Here is a 22436-nt window from a genome sequence, read left to right on the forward strand (position 1 = left end):
ATATTACTTTTTGGTCCTTTTTGAAGCTTTAAAATGAAGCACTTTCCACTACCATTGTATTAAAAAGGCAGAATGCAATATTATTTAAAACATCTCCTTTTGTGTTCTGCATAAGAAGTCACATGGGTTTGAAACGACATGAGGGTGAGTAAGGTATGACAGAATGTTTAATTTTTGGGTGAACTATTCCTTTAACATTCACTATTTATCAATCTAATTATTTATCAAAGACAAAAAATCCATATAATTCAAGAGGAATTAAAACATATGCACATCCTGTCATCTGTTTTCCTTTTTTTTTAAATGTTTTTTTAATTTTTTTATCCCCTTTTCTCCCAATTTGGAATGCCCAATTCCCACTACTTAGTAGGTCCTCGTGGTGGCATGGTTACTCACCTCAGTCCGGGTGGCGGAGGACAAGTCTCAGTTGCCTCCGCTTCTGAGACGGTCAGTCCGTGCATCTTATCACATGGCTCGCTGCGCATGATACCGCGGAGACTCACAGCATGTGGAGGCTCATGTTACTCTCCACGATCCACGTACAACTTACCACGCACCCCATTGAGAGTGAGAACCCCTAATCGTGACCGCGAGGAGGTTACCCCTTGTGACTCTACCCTGACTAGCAACCGGGCCAATTTGGTTTCTTAGGAGACCTGGCTGGAGTCACTTAGCCCTCCCTGGATTCGAACTTGCGACTCCAAAGGTGGCAGTCAGCATCAATACTCACTGAGCTACCCAAGCCCCATCTGTTTTCCTTTTGATTTTATTCCTTCCAATTTTTTATTTCTTTTACAAACACTTTGTTCTAGAGTCTTACCTAATATAAAGAACAAATGGCTTTGATGATTGATTACCTTTTAAACATTTAGCATTCCTTTTCCATTAGCCTGTTTTTGTTTCTCATTGTGAGAGATATCAAGCTAAAAGTTGGTGATTTTTCAACTCTGTTGCATTATGGGCTCTTGTGAGAGTTTGGATACAGAAGGCCCCACCTGTAGCCTAATTTATCTTGCAGCCAAACTTGCTCTCTCACATTCCACTCGGTTCTAACACACAGACCATGTGCAGCAAGGGCCCTCTCGTTTTCTGTAGTGGATGTGGTGGAAGACCCAAGCAGAGGTGTGGCTTCTTGATGTTCCTATTAATAGATGGCTCAGAACCACATCCACTTTCATTGAACCCGCCCACCCAAACACACTTTCTCTGGGAGGCAGCCTACAGTGGCAGATGACCCTGGCAAATTGCCCATGCTAACGTGCTCCGTTCTTTCACTTCAGCTGTTCCCAGTGGGGTTTAAATGAAAGGGAGCAGGGTTTTTGGACGCTGTGGGTAAGGGAGGCCACCTGTGTCGCCGCCCTGCTGGGCAGGGGCCAGACCGCTGGTGTAGGCTGCTCACTCATTAGTTATTACCAGCCTGTGGTTGTGGTGCACTTTACAAAGCCTGAACTGTATGAAAACAAAGACGCTTCAGGTGGAGAAATATATCTGCACACAAACATAGACTTAAACATGCTTTTTCATCTTAGCAAAACATACATTCTGACAGAAATGTACTATTTTAAGTAATAAGTTAAAAAGAGGCGTGCTACAGTGGCCCCAAAAAGTTCTTGGACACTGGAGTCCCACTTAAAAATATAATTTTATTACATTAGAAAAAAATATCAAACCAAATAATGCTAGACCTTTTCTCATATCTAATTTCGCTGTTCTGAGCCACTTTGCAATGACTTAACTGGTGTCAAGTTGACTTTTAGTGGATGTATAAAGTGACAGGTGTCGTATATAATTTGAAACCTAACAAACTTCTTTTTGTGAAATGTTTTGCTTAAAAAATGCTATAGTAGTGTTTGTGCTGTAATTCTTTAAAATATGCCACTTGGTTGGATATTTTGTTATATGATGCAAAAATATTCATACATATTTAATTTGGCTTAAAGGGGTCATGACATTTATTTTTTTAAATTTTTTTTTATATAATAATTTTAATATCTTCCCTGAGTTCCACTGATAATGTTATTAATGTTTTTTTGCACCAAAACAGTCATAATTTAGTAATATATGAGCATTTTCCACCTTGCCTTTGGCCCTCTGTCAGGATCACTCAGTTTTGGCCTAAGCGTCCCCTTCAGTATTAATGCCCACTGTTATGATTGGCTAACATCACGCACCCCCTCGAATACAGCCATATTTGAAACTCAATCAGAAGAGAATGAATAGGTTACACAAAATTTTATGGGTTTACACATAAAGCATAACCAACACATTGCATCTGAATATATTAAACTGTTCACTCATGCACAGCAGTACCATAAATTATCCAACAGTCATGACATTTGAAATATTCATGAGTGAAACTGGTTTCTTATGGTTTTTCGATTGGGTCCAGTAGGGTTTTTTTAACTGCCCCATCCTTTAATAACAGTTCCTTTGCGAAGCTTGAATCGTATTATGACTTGTTCACAAGCAATCCACACTGATATGAGCAAAAAATCATACAAATGTGCTGAAGGCAAATCCACATGATGCACACACAGTATCATCCCGCACTGAGGCACACATCGCCAGGAAATGCATCAAAACTGGGTCAGAAACATCCATCTTGTGCATGTTTACATAAACCATTGATTAAAAATATTACAGATGGGCGAAAGAATGTGTCCAGGACGTATTTGTTTTCAAAACAGCAAGACGCAGTGCAGATGAATGAAACCGAATGGGGTCTCGTTTTCAAAGTTGTAAATTGACACTGTGTCTTTTAAAAGCAGCACGAGATACATGACAACGGTTACAGACATCTGTCAAATGGATGTTTATATACAAAAATCATTCAAAAAAGTCCAGATGGGTCCCCTTTGGTGTTCAGGAATAGTTAGTAGGCCACTCTAGGCCTGTCTGTCCTGCTCTCTTTCTGTTTACGAACTGAGCACCAGTGTGCATGTGCACCATGACGATAACTCATGTTGTTGGGCGTGTAAATGAAAATTAACAATGTCTCGAGCAGTTGACGTTGAATAGATACAGAGAGTTTATGTAAATTGTTTAAGATTGTTTACATTATATTTGTCCTTTATATCCATGGGGGATCCAATGAAGTTTCACCCGGTCATGCACTGGGGTGCGGGTTGGAGTGTTTGCCATCTCTGGCCATGAGTGATAGTGAAAGGATTGAATGACGCTGCTCCTCCTATTTGTATATGCAACCCTGTCCAGTGCCAACTGTGTTTGCAGTGGGTTTAGTTTCACTCTGTGCCCAGTCCCTCTCTCTTTCTCGCCCATCCCACTGGATCATCCCATTAAAGAGTTTGTGTTTCTGGCACTCTGCCTTGTGTGGAGCCGAAGTTGTCAAGTTCGCTTTCTGTACTTTTTCTTCACTGCTTTGAGGGATGTAAATTAATCTGCCATCATTTTGGTCATCTGTGGTGAGGACATGTTCTGTTCCTGTGAGCCAGAGGTCACCATGTGCCCTCTGATCTCTGTTTCTGTTGACATGGTGAGTAGAGCTCTCTAATTAACAGAGCCATGATTGGCAAATGTGTACAAATGTAGAGAAAGTCAGTCATCAGATTAGGCTTGTTCATTACACTGTGTCCTAACAAGGCTTGACACAACAAGTAATTTGTATGTCTACAATAAAAGCAAAAATATTGAGGGATGTGACATACTGACAACCAATCAAAAAATATACAGTATTTGTTTCTTAATATACAGTTATGTAGAGCAGAATTTTAGACCGAATAGATTTCACTGTAGGCTACCCAGTGCAACAGCACAGAAGTAGAAGCACATTGACAGCTAAAATGTTAGTTGCTTTTTGCAGTTGCGGCTGATTAGGACAAAAAGCAGATTTACATTGAAGATGTCTTTTATCGCTTGTTGTTTTATGGCACCATGCCTTGTTAGGTCACGCTGTAAGACTATTCATATAGGAGGCTTATCGGCTGTTTTGTGGACCAGGTTTAGATTTACAGGAAATAACTTCTTCGATTTACTAACTGTTAAGATTTAAGGTATGGTGCAGGTCGGGTCATTAATTCACAGCTATATGAACCCCGTGAGATCAGCTCATAAATGTGCTGTTTGCATTACCATAACAGTCGATTAAATATAGGGTTTTTCAAAGTCAAGTACATTACCTGTTGAGTTTGATCTGCCTCCCACACCAGGGCTGTTTTTGGATGCATTCCCTTGATCCTCTACGCCTTTTTCTGCAATTATTCTGGTCACTTTCTGTAGATAGTTTGGGGCTTTGCCACTTCTTTTTCTCGTAAATTGACTAATTAGATTGAATTTAAGATGTTTGGATATTTGACCTGCTTGAAAATAGTTGGGGAAATAGCATTCTGCTTTGCACTACCCCTAGGCTACTAGGGTGAAATGTTTGTTATTTGGCAAAAATCTCTGTTACATGTAGACATGTTCAAAACTGCTTCAGGTAAATCTGTGTGTATCTCAAAGGTGAGGATGGTTTCCAAATTTATGATTGCTCCCAGATGTCCTATTGCATACATTTGTTCTGTGTTCTGATGCTGGATGTGTTTGCATATATAGTTTGCATATATACTATATTGCTAACTTTTTTTTTCTCTGGTTCTCAAATCCATAGGAACGTCAGCGTCTGGAGACTATCCTGAATCTGTGCTCTGAGCTGGGCCGCGCAGAGCAGGACAAAACTGGCTCGGCTGTCGCAGACTTGCAGAAGATCAATAAGGAGCTAGAGAAATTACAGGTGTCAGATGACGAGTCTGCGTTTTCAGATTCTGCAAGTCTCTCAGCCAGCATTTCTGCAGAAAACGACTACGGGCCCAAAGCCCGGGAGTCCCAGTCCAGTGAGGAGAGGCAGGTACGGCAGCGCAGGAGCAGTGGACACAGAGAAGTTAGGGCGGAGTCATCAGCTGTCCTTGGCTCCGCCCCCACCCCTTCTCCTCGGCTGACACGGACAAACAAGGTAATTGTTTTTGATAGGCCAGTGCTGATGTCTAGAAATCAGGGTGACCAATGGGTGACCAGTGGTCGATATAATGCTGATACAATTTAATAACAGCAAATTAATATGTATGAATTATCATTATTTGTAATGATAATTCATTAAAAATCACAGCACTGCTAATATGTAATTCTTTTACACTATTAGCTCAAAATTTGCTCAAAACGTGAAAATGGAAATGGTTTATCTATTTAAAAAGCTGGCAGTAGTTCCTAACTTTCTAAATGTCACAATACCAAAATTTCAGTAGCCGATACCAATACCAGTGAAATTTTACCATTTTCAATTGCACACCAACACCTAATGTGGTATTTAACACACTCCTTTAGTTAAATAAAAATATTGATAAATTAAATTAAAACGATGGCATGTAGACTTCAAATATTTCTCAGTTAAGCAAATATTGCTTAGTTAGTCATTTTTATTATTAATAAGTAATTTTGAATAATTATTCAAGTAAATGGTCAGTGTTAAAGAACAAAGAAATAAAAGTAGTGAGTGGTTTATTTTGTCTTGTTATTGTTGTTTGATCAGTATTAACAATATGATAGACAGTGGCAGTGTCATTTTAAGGCCAAAGGACACTTCGGTTTTCTGCGTGCGGCTACATCTCGTGCACAAATGCGCGTGACGTAAATTTCGTCATCAGCACAGTGTGCATGAACTGTGTAGACACACGGACAGTCTGCGCGCATCATCTGCACACGTGCCTGCCATTGGCTGTATAACAAAGCAGTCGTAGTGCACATTGTGTCGAGTGCATCCTAGGCTCACGGTCAAAAAATATTAATAGTGGTCTGACATTTTGTCATTTCAGATATCTTCAATCATACACTCTGAGGAAATCTAAATTCACATGTTTAGTTGACTGTTCTGTGCATACAGATGACTTTCAGCATTATGCTCAAAGAGAGAGTTTTCCACTATGACTACGTTCGTTGAGTCTTTTCCTGCATGCAGTGTGTCTTTAATCTTGTTAGGTAATTGAATCACTTGTGAAGCTAGGCTGTTTCCTCACTGCTAATTCCTGTGACCTTTTGGAGAGGTTATATGAGTTTCCCACCCTTCCTTTGCATGCACACAACCACACACACACTGTAATCCACAAAGGAATGTGTAGGTGTCTTTCCTTAACTCATGTATGGACTAATGTAATTCGTCTTTTGTGCAGGAGTAGCAGTCACATGTTGGCTCTATTATACATCCCTCTACAGATATATGCTATAAAACTAGGGATGTTCAGAACTAGAAAATTGACTAAGGGTCAACGCGTTGCCTGAATGACAAGTTAACTGTTCGTCTTAGGGATAGTTCACCCAAAAATGAAAGTTGTCATCATTTACTCAGCCTAATGTTGTTTCAAATCAGTTTCTTTTGCTAAGCACAAAATTAGATATTAGACAGTATGTTAGGGACTGACAGACTCAGTCACCATTCACTTTCATTGTATATTTTTCCATGCAATGTGAATGGTGACAGAGGCTGTTATTTTGCATAACATCCACTTTTGTATTCCATTAAAAACAAAAAGTCAAGTGAAGTTTTAGGTGAACTAGCCCTTTAAGGAAGACTTGTATAATTAGGGGGGTTCAATTTTACCTGATCCTGATCTGACGTGTTTCTTAGAAGGCATTTACTTGCATAAGACTTGTTCAAATCATTTTAGAGGAACTATAAATCTCTGTGGTGGTTTGGAAATTAAAAAGGCTAAAACAAACAGTGAACTGAAGCAGTGCATAGACATGCCCTCCATAACATAAACTGTGATGTGCAGATGTAAACATAACTGTCCAAAAATAGAGGAGTCATGCAAATTTTAATTGGTTGATCTGTCCTTCACACACACTATCCCATGTGCCACACATTTGATTGGCACCTCTTCCTCTCAACAGTCCCCACCCATGTGTGCTGCAATTATACAAACTAATCATACATGCACTTGCCGTATGCATTGCAAGCTTTTCCTTACCCCTGTGGAAACTTCCCTTGATGGTCACTGGACAAGTTGTTGCTTCTAAAAGCTCAAAATAAGCAGACCACCTTCTAAGGATATTAAAATCCTAGATAAATAATTGGTTTAGGAAATATAGTTTCCGTTGGAACCATTTATCCCCATTTATTCAGTGAATCCTTTTTCTCAGAGCTGAAGATCATTGTAGCTGCCAGAAGGGGGGGTTTCCATGCTATAGGCAGCTTAATTACTGCATTGAAGGTTTTTAAAGAGTCATGTCATGCAGTTGAATGGATATTCAAATGAACACCTTTTCTAAAACGTCACTATTGGGCCAATTTCAAAATTTGTCATTTTTGCAGAGTGGATACAATAAATGCTCTTTTTGGACTGGAGAAGAAGTTTTAAGTTCTGAAACGTATAGTATGTTTTTATAGAACAAAGATATCTTATGTCAAAATATCAAGAAATAATTCATTCCTAATGACATGACCCCTTTAAACTTATGAAGGCATCTGGCCCAGAATGAAGCTCTAAATGCACCATAAAGGATTTACACAAAATCATTCCTTTACTAATAAGGTCATTAGGTGCAACTATCAGAGCAGAAGACTTTACATTTAATGGTGTAGTTCACCCAAAAATTACAATTCTGTAATTTCTCACCCTTGTGTTGTTCCCAACCTGGATTACTTTTCTCCTTGGGAAACAAAAAGAAATGCTTGGCAGAATGACAGCCTAAGTCACCATTCACTTTCATCGTAGAGAAAAAATATGTAATGACAGTAAATGGTGACTGAGACTAACATATTGTCCCACAGAAGAAATGTAAGTCATACCGTTTGGAACAACATGAGGGTGAGTACATTTTTTTTTATGGGAGGGGGAGCTATTCCTTTAAGTGGTTAAATACTGCCTGAATTCAGTGTTCTCCAAAAAGCTGACAAAATGAACTTTTAGCAGATACTGTATATGCATTTAACATTTACAGTCTTTCTCTTCTGGGAAAATGGACAGAAAATATTCATCATCTTGCATGCTGTAGCATATAAAACATTTTGTCCAATAAAATGCTTCCTAAAGTGATCATCTATTAATGACATGCACTAAACTAAAGACTATCGGCTATTTTTTTTTAATTTATTTATTTATTTATTTTAAAGTGGGCAAGTTGGCAATCCCAACATCTTATTTCTACAGTATATTATATACGTCAAAACTGGGGGGAAAAACTGCTTGGCAAACCATTTCTTGGGGTCTTTAAACGGTCACGAATCGCAGATGAGAAATGCCTTAGTTTGGCAATTAACAATGATACCTTCGTTGTCGTATTGTATTGTTTAAAGTGCCGTGGATTCTTATATGTTATGATGTAATTCGCAGTCACCTGAAGACGACGCACAGCTGAAGCTGGAAGTGAGACGTATCGAGGAGGAAAGAATCCAAGTCCTGAATAATATGGAAGAACTGGAGCTGAAGTTGAAAGACCTGGACAACCAGATGGAGGAGTCCATCAGAGAGGTAGACGCATCAGGGTAGGGTTGCACCAGCTCTGCGTAAGGTCTCCCTTAAGTTGAGACGCAAAGTTCACACTAAGGGCTTAGTAACTACTAGTTAGTTTGTAACTAAGTCAGTGCTTTATTTGGTTGCACCACTGTTCTTAAGGCAAGACTTAACTAGTAGGTCATGAGCGCTCCGTGAAGTAATGCGTAGTTGCATAATATGACGTTTACTTGTATTGATCCAATAAGCAGCCTTCAAATTTGTACACAGAAGTGTTAAAAAGCTGTGAATTTCAGTTTGATCTTGTTATGGTTGATGTTCAAACCTTGTTTGCTCATGTAAATGTCAGCTGTAATAAATTATATCCCCATTGATATACGATACATAACAAAACAAGATTTAATTAATGGTATATTTAGCCTGTGTAAATAACAATATTCAATAACTGTATCTAAAATGAATAAGGGGCAATAAATAAATAAATACTACAACAGGCTGGAAAAATAGACATTTATTAAATTTAATATCTTATATATTTAGTATATGTTGAAACTTGACACCGGGTGGCGTACACAGGAAAGTGCACCGTTAGATCGATTTCATGCTGAAGAAGTACGTTTTTTATATAATGTTTTCTCCCATTAATGTAAACGAGTGCCATCATCATCATATATGTCGACAGAACTAGGGCCTCTCAACCAAAACAAAATGAGTCTGCTTTTTTATTCCATCCGTTACTCCTGGTTGGATGCTTCCTTAAATATTTAGTTTATACGTAGGGTTACATTCTACCTAAGTTTAATGGTGCAGTGCTTACTTATTTAGTAGTGCGTAAATTGTGACTTAGTGCTCATTTATGCCACAACTAGGCTAAGTTGTAACTTATGTTAGTTAGTTAGTTAGTTTATTATTATTGTGTATAACTGGTGCAACCAGCCCCTGCAGCTTAGAGATGAGGGGGAGATATCAGGAATGGTGGGATTAGTGTCGGGAGCAGTGGAGATGTAGTCATGTGTTTATGTGGGAGAATTGTGCATGTGGCAAAGTGATCAGGAGCTGTGATGAAGACCGCAGCTTGACGAAGTAGTCTGACCTGCCAAGACCATATCTGTTTTGCTTTCTCTCACTTCAGCTCTCACTTGTCTGTCTCTCCATTTAAATTACACACTCCACACATGATTTGATTTCAGTATTTGGAAACTCCTCCATCCCTTTCTCCTCTTTAATTCGCTTTCCTCCTATCTGTTCCTCTCTCTCCATAAAGTTCCAGTGAGGTTTGATGGCTCAGGTAAATTTGTTTTCCTACTACTGGAATTGCCAGGGTCTTTCTGTCCCTAGTGAGTTGTATTCTTCCCACTGATAGGGGGGTGTACTAAGGGGTCAAGTTTTGACCTGGTAGAATTGGACCAGTTAGCCCCTGCTGGTAGATGCTGTAACTACACCATTACAGGGGTTGTGCTGGAAACCGAGAACCAGTTATTATTCAAAACTGGTTCAATAAAGAAAATACCGGAACCGTTTGATTTTCATAACTAGGTTCAGTTAACGGTTTGTGAAAATGCACCGTACTAAAATACTCGGACAGTTTTTTCGAATCTACAGGATGACAAGTGTAGTCCGATTCTGGAATGAATGACACTGAGCCGGTTGTTTTGGATCTACAGCACGAAACATATACAGATTCATACAGAAAAATTGCATTTATTTCCAGAAATGTCTTCCTCAAAAGGAAGAATCTTTAATGGAACCGCTAAGGAATTGGAATTGTTATGAGGAATCAGAACTGGAATCATTAATTTCCTTATGGTTCCCAATCTTATTTGACTGCAATTCAAAAAAGTGTATTCTGAAAAAAATATTTTTTTTTGCCAAGCAATATACAGTATAAATCACAAATATTTCATTAGGAGCTGGGTAAAAATATTGATTTCTGGATGCATTGCAATCTTTTTTAAGCAAACTTGATATTGATACTTAAATACCAAGATCGATTATTAACTCTTTGCAGCAACCCTCTAAAATGCAAGTAAAACACTTGACAATAAATTTGACAAAATATCTGTGATTAGCCACTGACTGGTATATGTTTAGATTCAGGGGTGGAAAGAGTACTGAAAAATCATACTCAATTAGAAGTACTGTTACTTCCCAAAAAATGTAGTGTGAGTAGAGTAAAAGTAGTTGTCCTAAAAACTACTCAAGTAAGAGTAAAAGAGTAGCTCATTTAAAAGTATTCATGAGTAGTGAGTATTGAGTACCGAGTTGCAAAACATATGCCCCATTATAATGAACATTGTATGCCAACTTTTAAAATAACATCACTTATCTATGATAAACACTACATGAATCTGATTCCAAAAAATAAAAGGGAGACATGATAACAGAAATTATTGAAAAAGATTAAAAGGTTATTTTCAATACACTGATCACCATTTTAAATCGTAATGTATGAAACAATTACATTAAAATCAGTTTATGTGTAGGGTCTAAATTTCCCTTAATGCCGACAGAGTGTTATTGTTGTGCATAAAACATGTTCAGAACAATGCAAGGAATGCAAAAAAATGCTAAATAAGCAGGATCACTTGGCACGTCATGTCCTGCACAATAAAGGAGGTAGAGCAGGCATGGGAAAAGTTGTTTGGTACAGGTGCTACATCACACATAAAAAGGAATAATTCACCCAAAAATGAAAATTCTCTCATCATTTACTCACCCTCATGTCATCCTGGATGTGTATGCCTTTCTTCAGCAGAATACAAATTAAGATTTTTAGAAGAATATCTCAGCTCTTTTGGTCCATACAATGAAAGTGAATCGGTGCTAAAATATTGAAGCTTCACAAATCACATAAATCAGCATAAAAGTAGTCTAATCCATGTGCCTCCAGTGGTTTAATCCATGTCTTCAGAAGCGATATGATAGATGTGGTGAGAAACAGATCAATATTTAATTCCTTTTTTTTTACTATTGATTCTCCTCCATGCTCAGTCAATCTCCACTTTAAATTTCACATTGTTCTTCTTGTGTTTTTGGTGACTCACATTCTTCATGCATATCGCCACCTACTGGGCAAAGAGAAGAATTTACAGCAAAAAAGGGCTTAAATATTTGTCTGTTTCTCACCCACACCTGTCATATCAATTCTGAAGTCATGGATTAAACCACTGGAGTTGTATGTATTACTTTTATGCTGCTTTTATGTGCTTTTTGGTGCGGCAAAATTTTGACACCCCTTCACTTACATTGAATGGACCTACAGAGCTGAAATATTCTTCTAAATATCTTAATTTGTGTTCTTCTAAAGAAAGAAAGTCATATACATCTGGGATGGCATGAGGGTGAGTAAATGATAAGAGAATTTTCATTTTTGTGTGAATTATTTCTTTAAGTAGCACATGGGGGGCCACATTGTCCTCCTTTTGAGATACAATGTTCAACATTGATTTAGTTCTTGTATCTTTTAAGCCCAGAAATAGTTGTTCTCATTCTCATGCATGATGCACAATTTTCTGAAGTTTGTGACTGGTAGAATGTTCTGCCTGAAGTATTGCTCTACAAATGTTGATACTTTTCTATCAGGCATTAGAAAAACTTGATAAAAGCTATGCATAATTATAAAATATTTTATCTCTACTTTCCTGGTAATTTATTATACAAATTAACACACTCTTTACATCTGGGGTCGATATTATTAAAAAACAAACATTATTTAAAAAAAATATTATTATTAAAAATGTCACTGTTTTATTCTATTTTATTAATACTTTTAAAGCTACTGAAGTTATTCAGCCAAAAGTAGTGAGGGGTGTTCTCGTTTCCTTATTAATGTTGTTTGATTAATAGCCTTTATATGACATAGCCTATTAGACAGAGCTCAATTCGGTTACACTTCAAATATGACATTTTGATGCAAATACGCTTTTTGTCCCACTGTTTAAGTTCACTTTAGACATAAACGAATGCGTTTACATTAAATCCTACCAAGAAGGGCACTGGCGGAATTATGACGTGTATTTTGACCGCGAACACGCATTAGCGCCTGTCAATCAAACAGCACACAGCTACAGACGTCAGGAAATAAAGTCAATCTTTTATATATTCATCTAGATCAACCAGCCAGAAAATTACTCAAAAGTTTGATCTAGGGCATCTCTCTTTTTTCCGATAAACATCTAGATCATTTTATTGCCCAACCCTATTGATAACATTGCATTAATCTCTCACAGCAGTCCAGTAATCTCAAATGTGACCAAAATGATGAAAAACTAATGATCAAATAAAAATTCGGATTCAATTCAGGAAATCTGTATCAATACCCAGCCCTAATTTTATCATAGTAGATCTGTTAAGCTACAGTTAAACATGATGAGATGTGTAGTCTCTCCAAAGTAGTGAAGGAAATTAGTACAGCATCTAACAGCCTCAAAAAATGCCAACAAACACCAACATTTCAAACATTCTAATTTTTACACTAACCAACAAATTCTAACAAATGTTGGTGTTTGTTTGGTGTTTGTTGGGGCAGTGTGAACTACCTGTAGCTTTTAGATACTGCCAAGGTGTTCATAAAGTCCAAGATCTAGAGTAAAAGAGAATGCAATGGTGAATACTGTATGAGAATAAGAGAGATAGCTATTGCTCTTGCTCTTATAGCAGAAACTCCCCATCAATTGATTAATGATACACAAGTAGATTTGATCTTCTGTCAGCAGTGCCTCTTTACTGCTAAGTCAGCTATTCCATTTGAGCTTCATTCAACAAACCAAATGTCTCAGCCTTCTCTGTTCTGTGGTGGTTTTATAAGCCTGCTTTTTATGAGTTTCATGAGCTCAGAATGTGGTCCCATTTTTATTTGTGTGAAATTAGGCACGTTCTAGGCGGTCCAGAACTCCTTTAACAGCACAGTTGAAATCAATTAATTGTGCAGTATTCACTGACAGTGACCTCATTTGTTGTGCTCCAAAATTAAAAAAAGAAAACTATCTCTAAATTAGAACTTTACGTAAGGTGTAAATTAAGTCTACTTATTGGTTTGTGTTTAGTTGGAAGTTGAGCGTGCTTTGTTGGAGGGGGAGCAGGATTCGGAGACAGCTCAACTGCAGCAAGAGAAAGACGCTTTGGAGCAACTTAAAGACAAGATGGCTGACATTGAGAACAAGGCGCAGACCGAAAAATCTCAGGTATGTGTCCAAGATCAACAACAGTAGCCCCAAAAAGTATTTGGACACACTTAAAGAATGTCATCAGATTAGATAACAAAATATTAGTGTGTCAGAATTAACACGTTAATGCATGCGATTAATTAAAGTTTAACACGTTAATTTTTCTTAATCGCGATTAACGTATTGACTGTTAATACAGCATAAACTTGTATAAAGGGCGGAACCTTACACTGTAAGTGTCATTACACTGATGCAAATGCCACAGTGCCAGAGCCCTTCTACCAAGAGAGACTAAAATCCTAGCATAAAACAGCATAACGTGGCAGTCCCATAGACATTCTATGGGCGGTATTGTCGTAACACAATACTTGACTGTTACGCTGTCTCTTATGATAGAGCTGTGAAGGTTGTTATCTCAGTAAATAAAAGAATCTCTGACAGCACTTCCCTGTCAGTGATAAAATGGAGAAAGGAGCTTTTAGCATTATTTGATGTACAAAACAAGCCCAGATGGGACTTGTGATAGAAATCAAGTATTTTTCAGCCTTTGTGTGTTTGTTTGCAAGCACTTTTCATGGTAAGTTTCATGAAAGCAGCTTCACGATTGCTGTAACAAAGCGGATAGCTGCAGTCTACCAGCAGATTAATATTGTGAAGGATGAGAGTTTAAGAGATTTAATACCTATTGCAATGAATATGTAACCTATATGTGAGGACTAGTTCTTTAATTTAGTCAAACTCCCACTTAAAGACTTTAATGTTAATTGAATTGGTGCTATATTAGTTCATTTCTATCTTTATATTGTGGAAGGCTTTGTTTGGAAAATGTTAATAAAACATTATGTTGCTTCAAATTCTTTTATTTTCTTTCCTAAAATGGAAATGAATTAATTTTGACAAGAAAAAGAAGTATACATAGTGTCAATTTTCAGCATTTTTAAAATCTGTGATTTAATCACGATTAACTGTGAAAAATTAATTGCGATTAATCGACTGGCAGCACTACAAAATATCAAACCAAAGGGCTTTTAATAAAAATAGCACTAGCACATTTTTCAAGCAAAACATTTCACAAAAGAAATTTACTTTGGAATGATAAATATATACTTTTCAGAATAAAGACGAGGATTATTTGGACACTTAACATTGGTTGTCAAATGCTAGCAGGATATGTCCATAGTAGGGCTGCATCATTTGGACAGGTCACATTGTGATTATTTTGAAAAATACTGTAATTTGAACTGCGATTTGATAAACAAAAAAATAGTAAGTGATTCCTTTTGACCAAAATGTTAAATGTTTTGCCCATGTTTTTCTGCCATTAAAAGGCTAGTATTTAAGGGGTTCACACTTCGGTCCTCTTAAACAGAACTAAACTTGGACCTTTTTTCACTTTAGCCACAAACATACAAATAAAACATTTGTTTTCTTGGTATTCTTATTGTACCTGTCCACTTTATACCTTTTTTTTTGTCCACTTTGTGATAGGGTTCCAGCCCACTTTTCATCAGCATTATTTTTTGGAACCTAATCAACTTGAATATTATATTATTGTAATATTATATTGGTTTTTATTATTATTATTATTATTATTATTATACAATAGTAATAGCTTTCTGTAATATTATGTAGTATTACATTAATAAAAATCTAAACTTGCACGGGGCATTGCTATGATAATGAACCATTATTAAGCAATGGTTCAGTTAAACAAATGAGTTCAAAACCATCAAACTTTTATATTGGTGACATCTGCATAAAGAGTTTGTGTGTAGTTGAGTTCACATTTACAATAGCAGTATAAAGTGCTTCTCAATTTAACATCTCCTTTGTCCACAAATACCTGATGCCATGGGGTGTATTATTTGTATATTAACTTGTAACAACCACACATATTTGGAATTTAGCAAAAGTTAAATTAAAGTAAATCTGAAACGCTTTAAATAAATGCACTAAGCGCACATAAGCAAACTGAATCGAACTCTGAGCACATTGGTTACTTTGAGCATGAGATGGATATGTGAACAGACTATTTATTTATTTATTTATTTAATTAAATTGCAGCCCTTCGCAGTTTAATAGTCGCACATATCATGATTTTATTTTGATTAATTGTGCAGCCCTAGTCCATAATTAATGTGATGAACTACACCTGTGGCTACTCCGACAGGACACCTGTGTGAAATTGAGGGCATCTGATTTCATACATCCACTTAAAAATCCCTCGACACCAGATGGTTGAAAGAAATTGCAAAAATGGCACAGAAAAGTGAAGATACTTAGGTGTAGCATCATTTGTTTACAGATGCCACGTGGTTTGATGTTGTGTTATCTTATGTAATGACATTCATAAATGTTTAAGTGTGGCTGAAGTGTCCAAATACTATTTGGGGCCACTGTATGTGTACCAGACTTCAATGTAAAATCCATATGAAACCTTACTGAAAAAGCATGACTTGTTTGTTTGCTTCACACACACACACACACACACACACACACACACACACACACACACACACACACACACACTGGCAGTCCCTCAACTTGTGTCACAGTTGGTAATCCCAGGTCTGCTCTAAATACACCTCTGCTGAACTGAGTGATACCACATTGTGTTGATGTAAGGGATTTCTAAGGTTGGAGGTAGTGGAAACCCTGGCACCTGCCATCTACATGGTCAAGTTCAGGCTGACTTCCGGCTCATTCCATTTAGCCTGGCAGCTGCAGAGACATACAAGCCTACAGCCCAGCTTGAACTCTCTAGCAGAGGAACCGTTTCAGAGGTGCTAGCTCTTGTGGAGGATATTTTCTTAATTAAACCGATAGTTCTGGTGTCATGCAATATTCAGTCTAAAAGAAGTTGTTTTGGATATTTCGTTCTGAGCCTGATCGGAAGTCCTACAGTATTGCCCATACAAAAATCGAGAGTTCATGGCAAATTTGGTGCAAACTGCCACTGATCATTTTCACATGCAAATGAGCTTTGCAGCAAACTTGTGGAAAATGGTCCATTATTGCCAAAGGTTTGCCATAGGTTCACCACTACTGGCAAAGAGCTGCAAACTTCTGGCAAACATTTGTGGTGAATCAAAAGCTCAATTGCATGTGAAAATAATGAGTGGCAAATTTGCTGCAAGTTTGCAGCTAGTTTAGGTTTTTTTGTAAGGGTGCTTGAAGATTTATGTAGTCTCAATCATGAAAATACTTCAATTAATGTTATGTTAACTATATAAGCTAGATTTTACATATCACATGATATAACAAAAGCAACAAAATGTCTGTTTAAATATTTCTCTTTGTGTTTTTAGTTAGCATGCTAACCAATTAGCCTGCTAAGCTAATATTCCATTATTCTACGGTACAATTATTCTTCTAAACTAAACTATCTTTAAGTAATTATATCAAAATGTTAAATTTCATGTTATATGGTAAAAGATTTGTCTTTTTTTGACTGTATTTACATTATCAGATACAACAGGGATTAGTAATAGATACTTCTGATTAGGCTTTACAAACAACTGCCCCTTGGGGTAATTATGATTAAAAAATGTAAAAAAAAAAAAAAAATTGTTTTGATAATTAGTGTAATTTTATTATAGTGACATTTATAGTAGCAAAAAGACACTCAAGGCAGCGATTTTTACCATGGTTAATGGGTGTTGTTACGCATGGTATGAAGAGGCCTTTGTCATTTTCAGTTCAATTTGAAAGTGAATGCCAAGATATTGTAGGAGGATACATGTTGATACCTTTTATTCTAAGCAAAAACATAATTTCTCTGCATTTTCTTGTTCTTCATTCATTCATTCAACCCATCCATATCCATAATGTCCTGCTGTAGTAACTAACCCTGCTTACCCCACCTGCCTCTGCACTAACCCTTCTCTCCTCTTTCCCTACATCCCATCCGCATATATGAAGGACAAAGCCAAGCTCGATGGTGAGCGTGTAAAGTTAGAGTGGCTGGCGAAGCTGCTTGCAGATCAGAAGACTCAGTTGGACACCTGCCCTGAAGCCCTGAAAGAGCAACTTCAACTGCAGCTCTGCAGGGTCAGTACTCGTACACAGCCTTCATCCGCCTCTTCCTTATAAACAAGTCCTCTCCTTTTCTTCATCCATAGTGCTTGCATCTGTCTCACCTCCATGAGAGATAGTCAGGCTGACTTTCTCTCTCACACCGCATGCCCTGTTGGTATGTAATTGAATGCATGGCATGGTATTATATATGTACGTAAAATACCACTATTCTCGAGAATGCATGCATGCATACTTTGAACATCCTGGCATGGATCGGTGAATCTCAGGAAGAAATATCCAGGTACTATTTCACAAAATAATAAAAAAAAAAAAATCTAATTTATCATTTGCATAATGAAAATGAAGTCAGTTTTTTAGATCATTCAAATGTTGTTGCATTGTGACATTTTTTTTTCAAGGCTATTAAGGTCACCAACCCCACCCACCACACACCCCCAAAAAATACAAAAAATATAAATTAAATATTCTCATTATGGTAATACAGTAATGAAAATCATCATAGACTTATTACAACAAATACTACCATGTTGCTTAAATACTTGACAATTTAATCATATATAATTATTTTTTCTACAGGTATTACAGTAATGAGAGATTTTTCTCGCATTAAATTTATGAGTTGAATTTTGGGTTGAATTTCATCATCACACTCCAAAATGCACAATGCTTAAATCGTAATGATCCTGAAAGTCTAATATGCTTTCTTCATTCTTTAATTGATTTTTATTTTGGAGTGGAATATGGCCCGAACATTTTCATGAAAGGTTTTTGTGATTTACCCTTATTTGTTGCTTCACAGTTCCTGGTAGTGAACACACAGGCTGTTAATTAAATTATAGGAAGGAACATGGTTATTTGGAGCTGGCTGGCCTTGATTGTAATTGTGGAGTAGGGTAGCTGTTTCTGTAATTGAGTGGCTGTAGGCTTTCTTTACGTTGCCGAAGGTCATATTATGTATGTGTTGGCATGATTGATGTTAAGGTCAGTGGTCAGGGGTGGAAGTTGTGGCACTTTCTCTACTGACTGGCATGTGGCAGGTGAGGGCACTGTTCCAGCTGGGTGAAACCTTAACCTCTGTCTCCATACCAGGGGAGGATGGGTGATGAGAGGGGCTTTGGTCTGTGAGCTGGTGTTGGTGTAATTTAAGCTGATTTAAGCATGGGAGAATGACAGCGTCACTTCCTTGGCTTGTGATTGTTGCATGGTTCAATTTAAAATTATAAGTGAAGCCTAATCCAGACCATATTCAAATTTATTTATGTATCAGGATGCAGAGGCGCTAGAGGTGGAGACCAAGCGTTTTGAAGATCTGGAGTTTCAGCAGCTGGAGCGAGAGAGTCGTCAGGATGAGGAGAAAGAGACTCAGACTCAAAAGATTCTCAGGGAGATTGCAGAATACCAGCGGAGCACTGTTACGCGAAAGGTGGGTTTCTTTTCTGTGAGTGCACACTGTGTCAAAGATATGCAAACATCAGTCCATGAGTGTACTTAAATGTCTAAATGTGTGGGGGCCTTGGTAGCTCAGCAAGTAAAGACGCAAGTTCGAATCCAGGGCGTGCTGAGTGACTCCAGTCAGGCTTCCTAAGCAATCAATTGGCGTGGTTGCTAGGGTGGGTAGAGTCACGTTGGGTTAACCTCCTCGTGTTCGCTATAATGTGGTTCTCGCTCTCGGTGGGGCGCGTGGCGAGTTGTGCGTGGATGCTGCGGAGAATAGCAGGAAGCCTCCACGTGCTAGGTCTCCGCGGTAACGTGCTCAACAAGCCACGTGATAAAAATGCGTGGATTGACGGTCTCAGACACGGAGGCAACTGAGATTTGTCCTCTGTGACCCGGATTGAGGCAAGTCACCACGCCACCACGAGGACTTAAAGTACATTGGGAATTGGGCATTCCAAATTGGGGAGAAAAACGGAGACATTTTTTTTTTTTCTAAATGTGAGCATTGCTTCACTGTGTGATGTCATCAGGAGAGGCTCCTGGCCCTGAAGAAACAGTACACCCAGATTACCCAGCAAGCTCAGAGGGACAAGGAGAACTTTGTGAAGGAAAAGAACAATCTTCAGATGATGCTACAGCGGGTATGAGCTGAGCTTAGTCTTTTTTATATCACTACACCGCCATGTTGCTGTGCCTTTTGGTCCCCAACAAATTTTTTACCCTTAAAGGGATAGTTCACCCAAAAATGAAAATTCTCTCATCATTTACTCACCCTCATGCCATCCCAGATGTGTATGACTTTCTTTCTTCTGCTGAACACAAACAAAGATTTTTAGAAGAATATCTCAACTCTGTAGGTCCATACAATGCAAGTAAATGGTAGCCAGAACATATAAGGTTAAAATTCCTATAAAGGTAGTATAAAAGTAATCCATATGACTCCAATGGTTAAATCCATGTCTTCAGAAGCGATATGATAGGTGTGAGTGACAAACAGATCAATATTTAAGTTCTTTTTTTATTATCAATCTCCACTTTGACATTCTTCATTTGTTTTTGCCGATTCACATTCTTTGTGCATATCGCCACCTACTGCCCAGGGAGGAGAATTTATACTATCCCTTTAAATGAACCCAGAAAATGAAAATTCTGTCCTCATTAACCCTCATATCGATCCAGACCTGTATGACTTTTCTTCTTCTTCTGATAAACACAAAAGGAGAAACTTTTAAGAATGTTCACATTGTTCTCTACCATACAACATTAATACAGTGACCATTGGGTGTCAAGCTCCAAAAAAGGCCTAAAAAACACTATAGAAATACCATAGAAGTAGTCTGTACAACCTCAAACAGCTTTTTTCGTGTATCATAACATAATGTGATGCACTAAGTTTGAAAAGACATACGTTTTTAGAACAACATGAGGGTTACATTTTCAATTTGGGTGAACAATTATAATAAATTATTATTCCTAAACTGTTTTTTGGTCTCCTTGACCCTGTTTTTTTTTTTGTTTTTTTTTTAAGGAAAAGGAGAAACTCGTCAAATTGGAGAAGAAATATTCAGAGCTCACTGGGGCACTGGTTTTCCCTGTCAGTCCCATCAGTATGAAGGAGGTAAGCTTGATATGACAGCTGCCAATCATGAGTTGTGTCTAGGGTCTTTTAAGGCAAATCTTCTTTGTTCTTACATGGATTATGGGAGTGATTCTCAAAGTGTAAGGTGCGCCCCGCACCTTAAAATTTCAATTAATTAACTCTTACATTTCTGTCTGTCTTGACACAATGCAAAAGTTTTTCAAGTTTCCAAGGGGGTGTGACCAAAACAAATTGAGAACCACTGGATTATGGCATTGCCCTCTCTTGGAATACACGTGTTATTGGTCGAGACCAGAGAACTTTGCAACTTATGCACTAGGGTCTTTTAAGGCAAATCTTCTTTGTTCTTACATGGATTATGGGAGTGATTCTCAAAGTGTAAGGTGCGCCCCGCACCTTAAAATTTCAATTAATTAACTCTTACATTTCTGTCTGTCTTGACACAATGCAAAAGTTTTTCAAGTTTCCAAGGGGGTGTGACCAAAACAAATTGAGAACCACTGGATTATGGCATTGCCCTCTCTTGGAATACACGTGTTATTGGTCGAGACCAGAGAACTTTGCAACTTATGCAACCATGTGTGGCTGCCCTAAAAGGCCACCATAACACTGTTATGGGAACTACAAAAAATTAAGGAAAAACCAACCATGATTACCTTCCCCAACAAAACCCATGCTCCTATTTTGACCCTTGCAACCTGGAAACCTTTAGTTGCAGAGGGTTGTTTGTATTTTCTCAGACATTTCCTCATCATGGAAACGAAGTATTTTTCCCTGTATTCCAGGACTGCTTCCAATTGGCCGACGTGTGTCCGCCTCATAGTGAATTGTGCCATGCCCACAAAACCCTGTCTCCACTTCCTGCTGACCCCCTGTTTTTTTCCACTCTTCTCTCCTCTCTCTCTATCAAAAATGCAGAGGTAAAGCATTAGCAATGTGCATGTAAGAAAAGCTCTAATTGCTTATTTCCTGTTGTTCCTTATGCTCTTGATACTGAAATAACAACCTAATAATTTAATCTTTTACGATTTTATCAATGGTTTAAAGGTGAAATGTATAATTTCTGTGTTAATAGCTGCACCAAATGGAATTTGCAAAAATAATGACCATTTACAGACAGGTTTCCCAAACACTTTCTCCTGTTGACCAAACAGACAGTCCCGCCCCAGATTCACATGTTGCTGTGTTGGGCTGGTCGAAATGCTCAAACAAACGGAACAACATTTTGAAAGCGCAACATAACCGCAGTTTTTACAATTTATGGGGAAATCAATTTCTAAATGGCTTGTTTATAATTGTCTATCCATTTTAATCTGGGATAGGAGTATTTTAACATAAAAATTACACACGCCACCATTTTTAGGTGTTCAAGCACGAAGTGCTGAAACATTATTGAAATTGTAAAGATTATTATTATTTATTTATTTTTCTCCCCTAAAACTGATCGTGCAGACAAACCGTAAGGCCTAGAGACTTGAAACTTTGTGAAATGGTAGTACTTCAGCTGGCTAGCCATACGCATGGACTCGCCCTGATTGGTCAAAGGGGAGTGCTACAGTAAACAAAATTACAAGGCCTAGAAACAAAATAATTTTATTGTGATTCTTTGCATCATGACGAATCTTTTGGGATACCATAAAAATTTTGCTCTGCCCTTTCGTTTTCCCGCTATTTTTGATTGTTTGAAAAAAAAACTAAAATGGTTATAACTCGGAATTAGATATTATCACCAAATTTGGTACACTTATGTAAGGG

General features: G+C 37.7%; 1 protein-coding gene across 8 annotated transcripts in view; it reads left to right on the forward strand.

The window, feature by feature from the left end:
- Positions 1-22436, forward strand: part of phldb2b (pleckstrin homology-like domain, family B, member 2b) — a 79040-nt gene that overhangs the window by 34745 nt on the left and 21859 nt on the right. For 4 of the 8 annotated variants that reach the window (XM_051681873.1, XM_051681876.1, XM_051681878.1 and 1 more), the window contains 8 exons: positions 4607-4948; positions 8322-8459; positions 13487-13624; positions 17528-17656; positions 18912-19067; positions 19612-19722; positions 20610-20699; positions 21467-21601. In XM_051681873.1, coding sequence (XP_051537833.1) covers positions 4607-4948; positions 8322-8459; positions 13487-13624; positions 17528-17656; positions 18912-19067; positions 19612-19722; positions 20610-20699; positions 21467-21601 — 1239 coding nt within the window. The remainder of the gene's footprint in view (positions 1-4606; positions 4949-8321; positions 8460-13486; positions 13625-17527; positions 17657-18911; positions 19068-19611; positions 19723-20609; positions 20700-21466; positions 21602-22436) is intronic. The other 4 variants (XM_051681875.1, XM_051681877.1, XM_051681880.1 and 1 more) reach the window with 2 other exon arrangements.

Source organism: Myxocyprinus asiaticus, chromosome 41 (genome assembly GCF_019703515.2).
Source record: "Myxocyprinus asiaticus isolate MX2 ecotype Aquarium Trade chromosome 41, UBuf_Myxa_2, whole genome shotgun sequence".
NCBI classification, from domain to species: Eukaryota; Metazoa; Chordata; class Actinopteri; order Cypriniformes; family Catostomidae; genus Myxocyprinus; species Myxocyprinus asiaticus.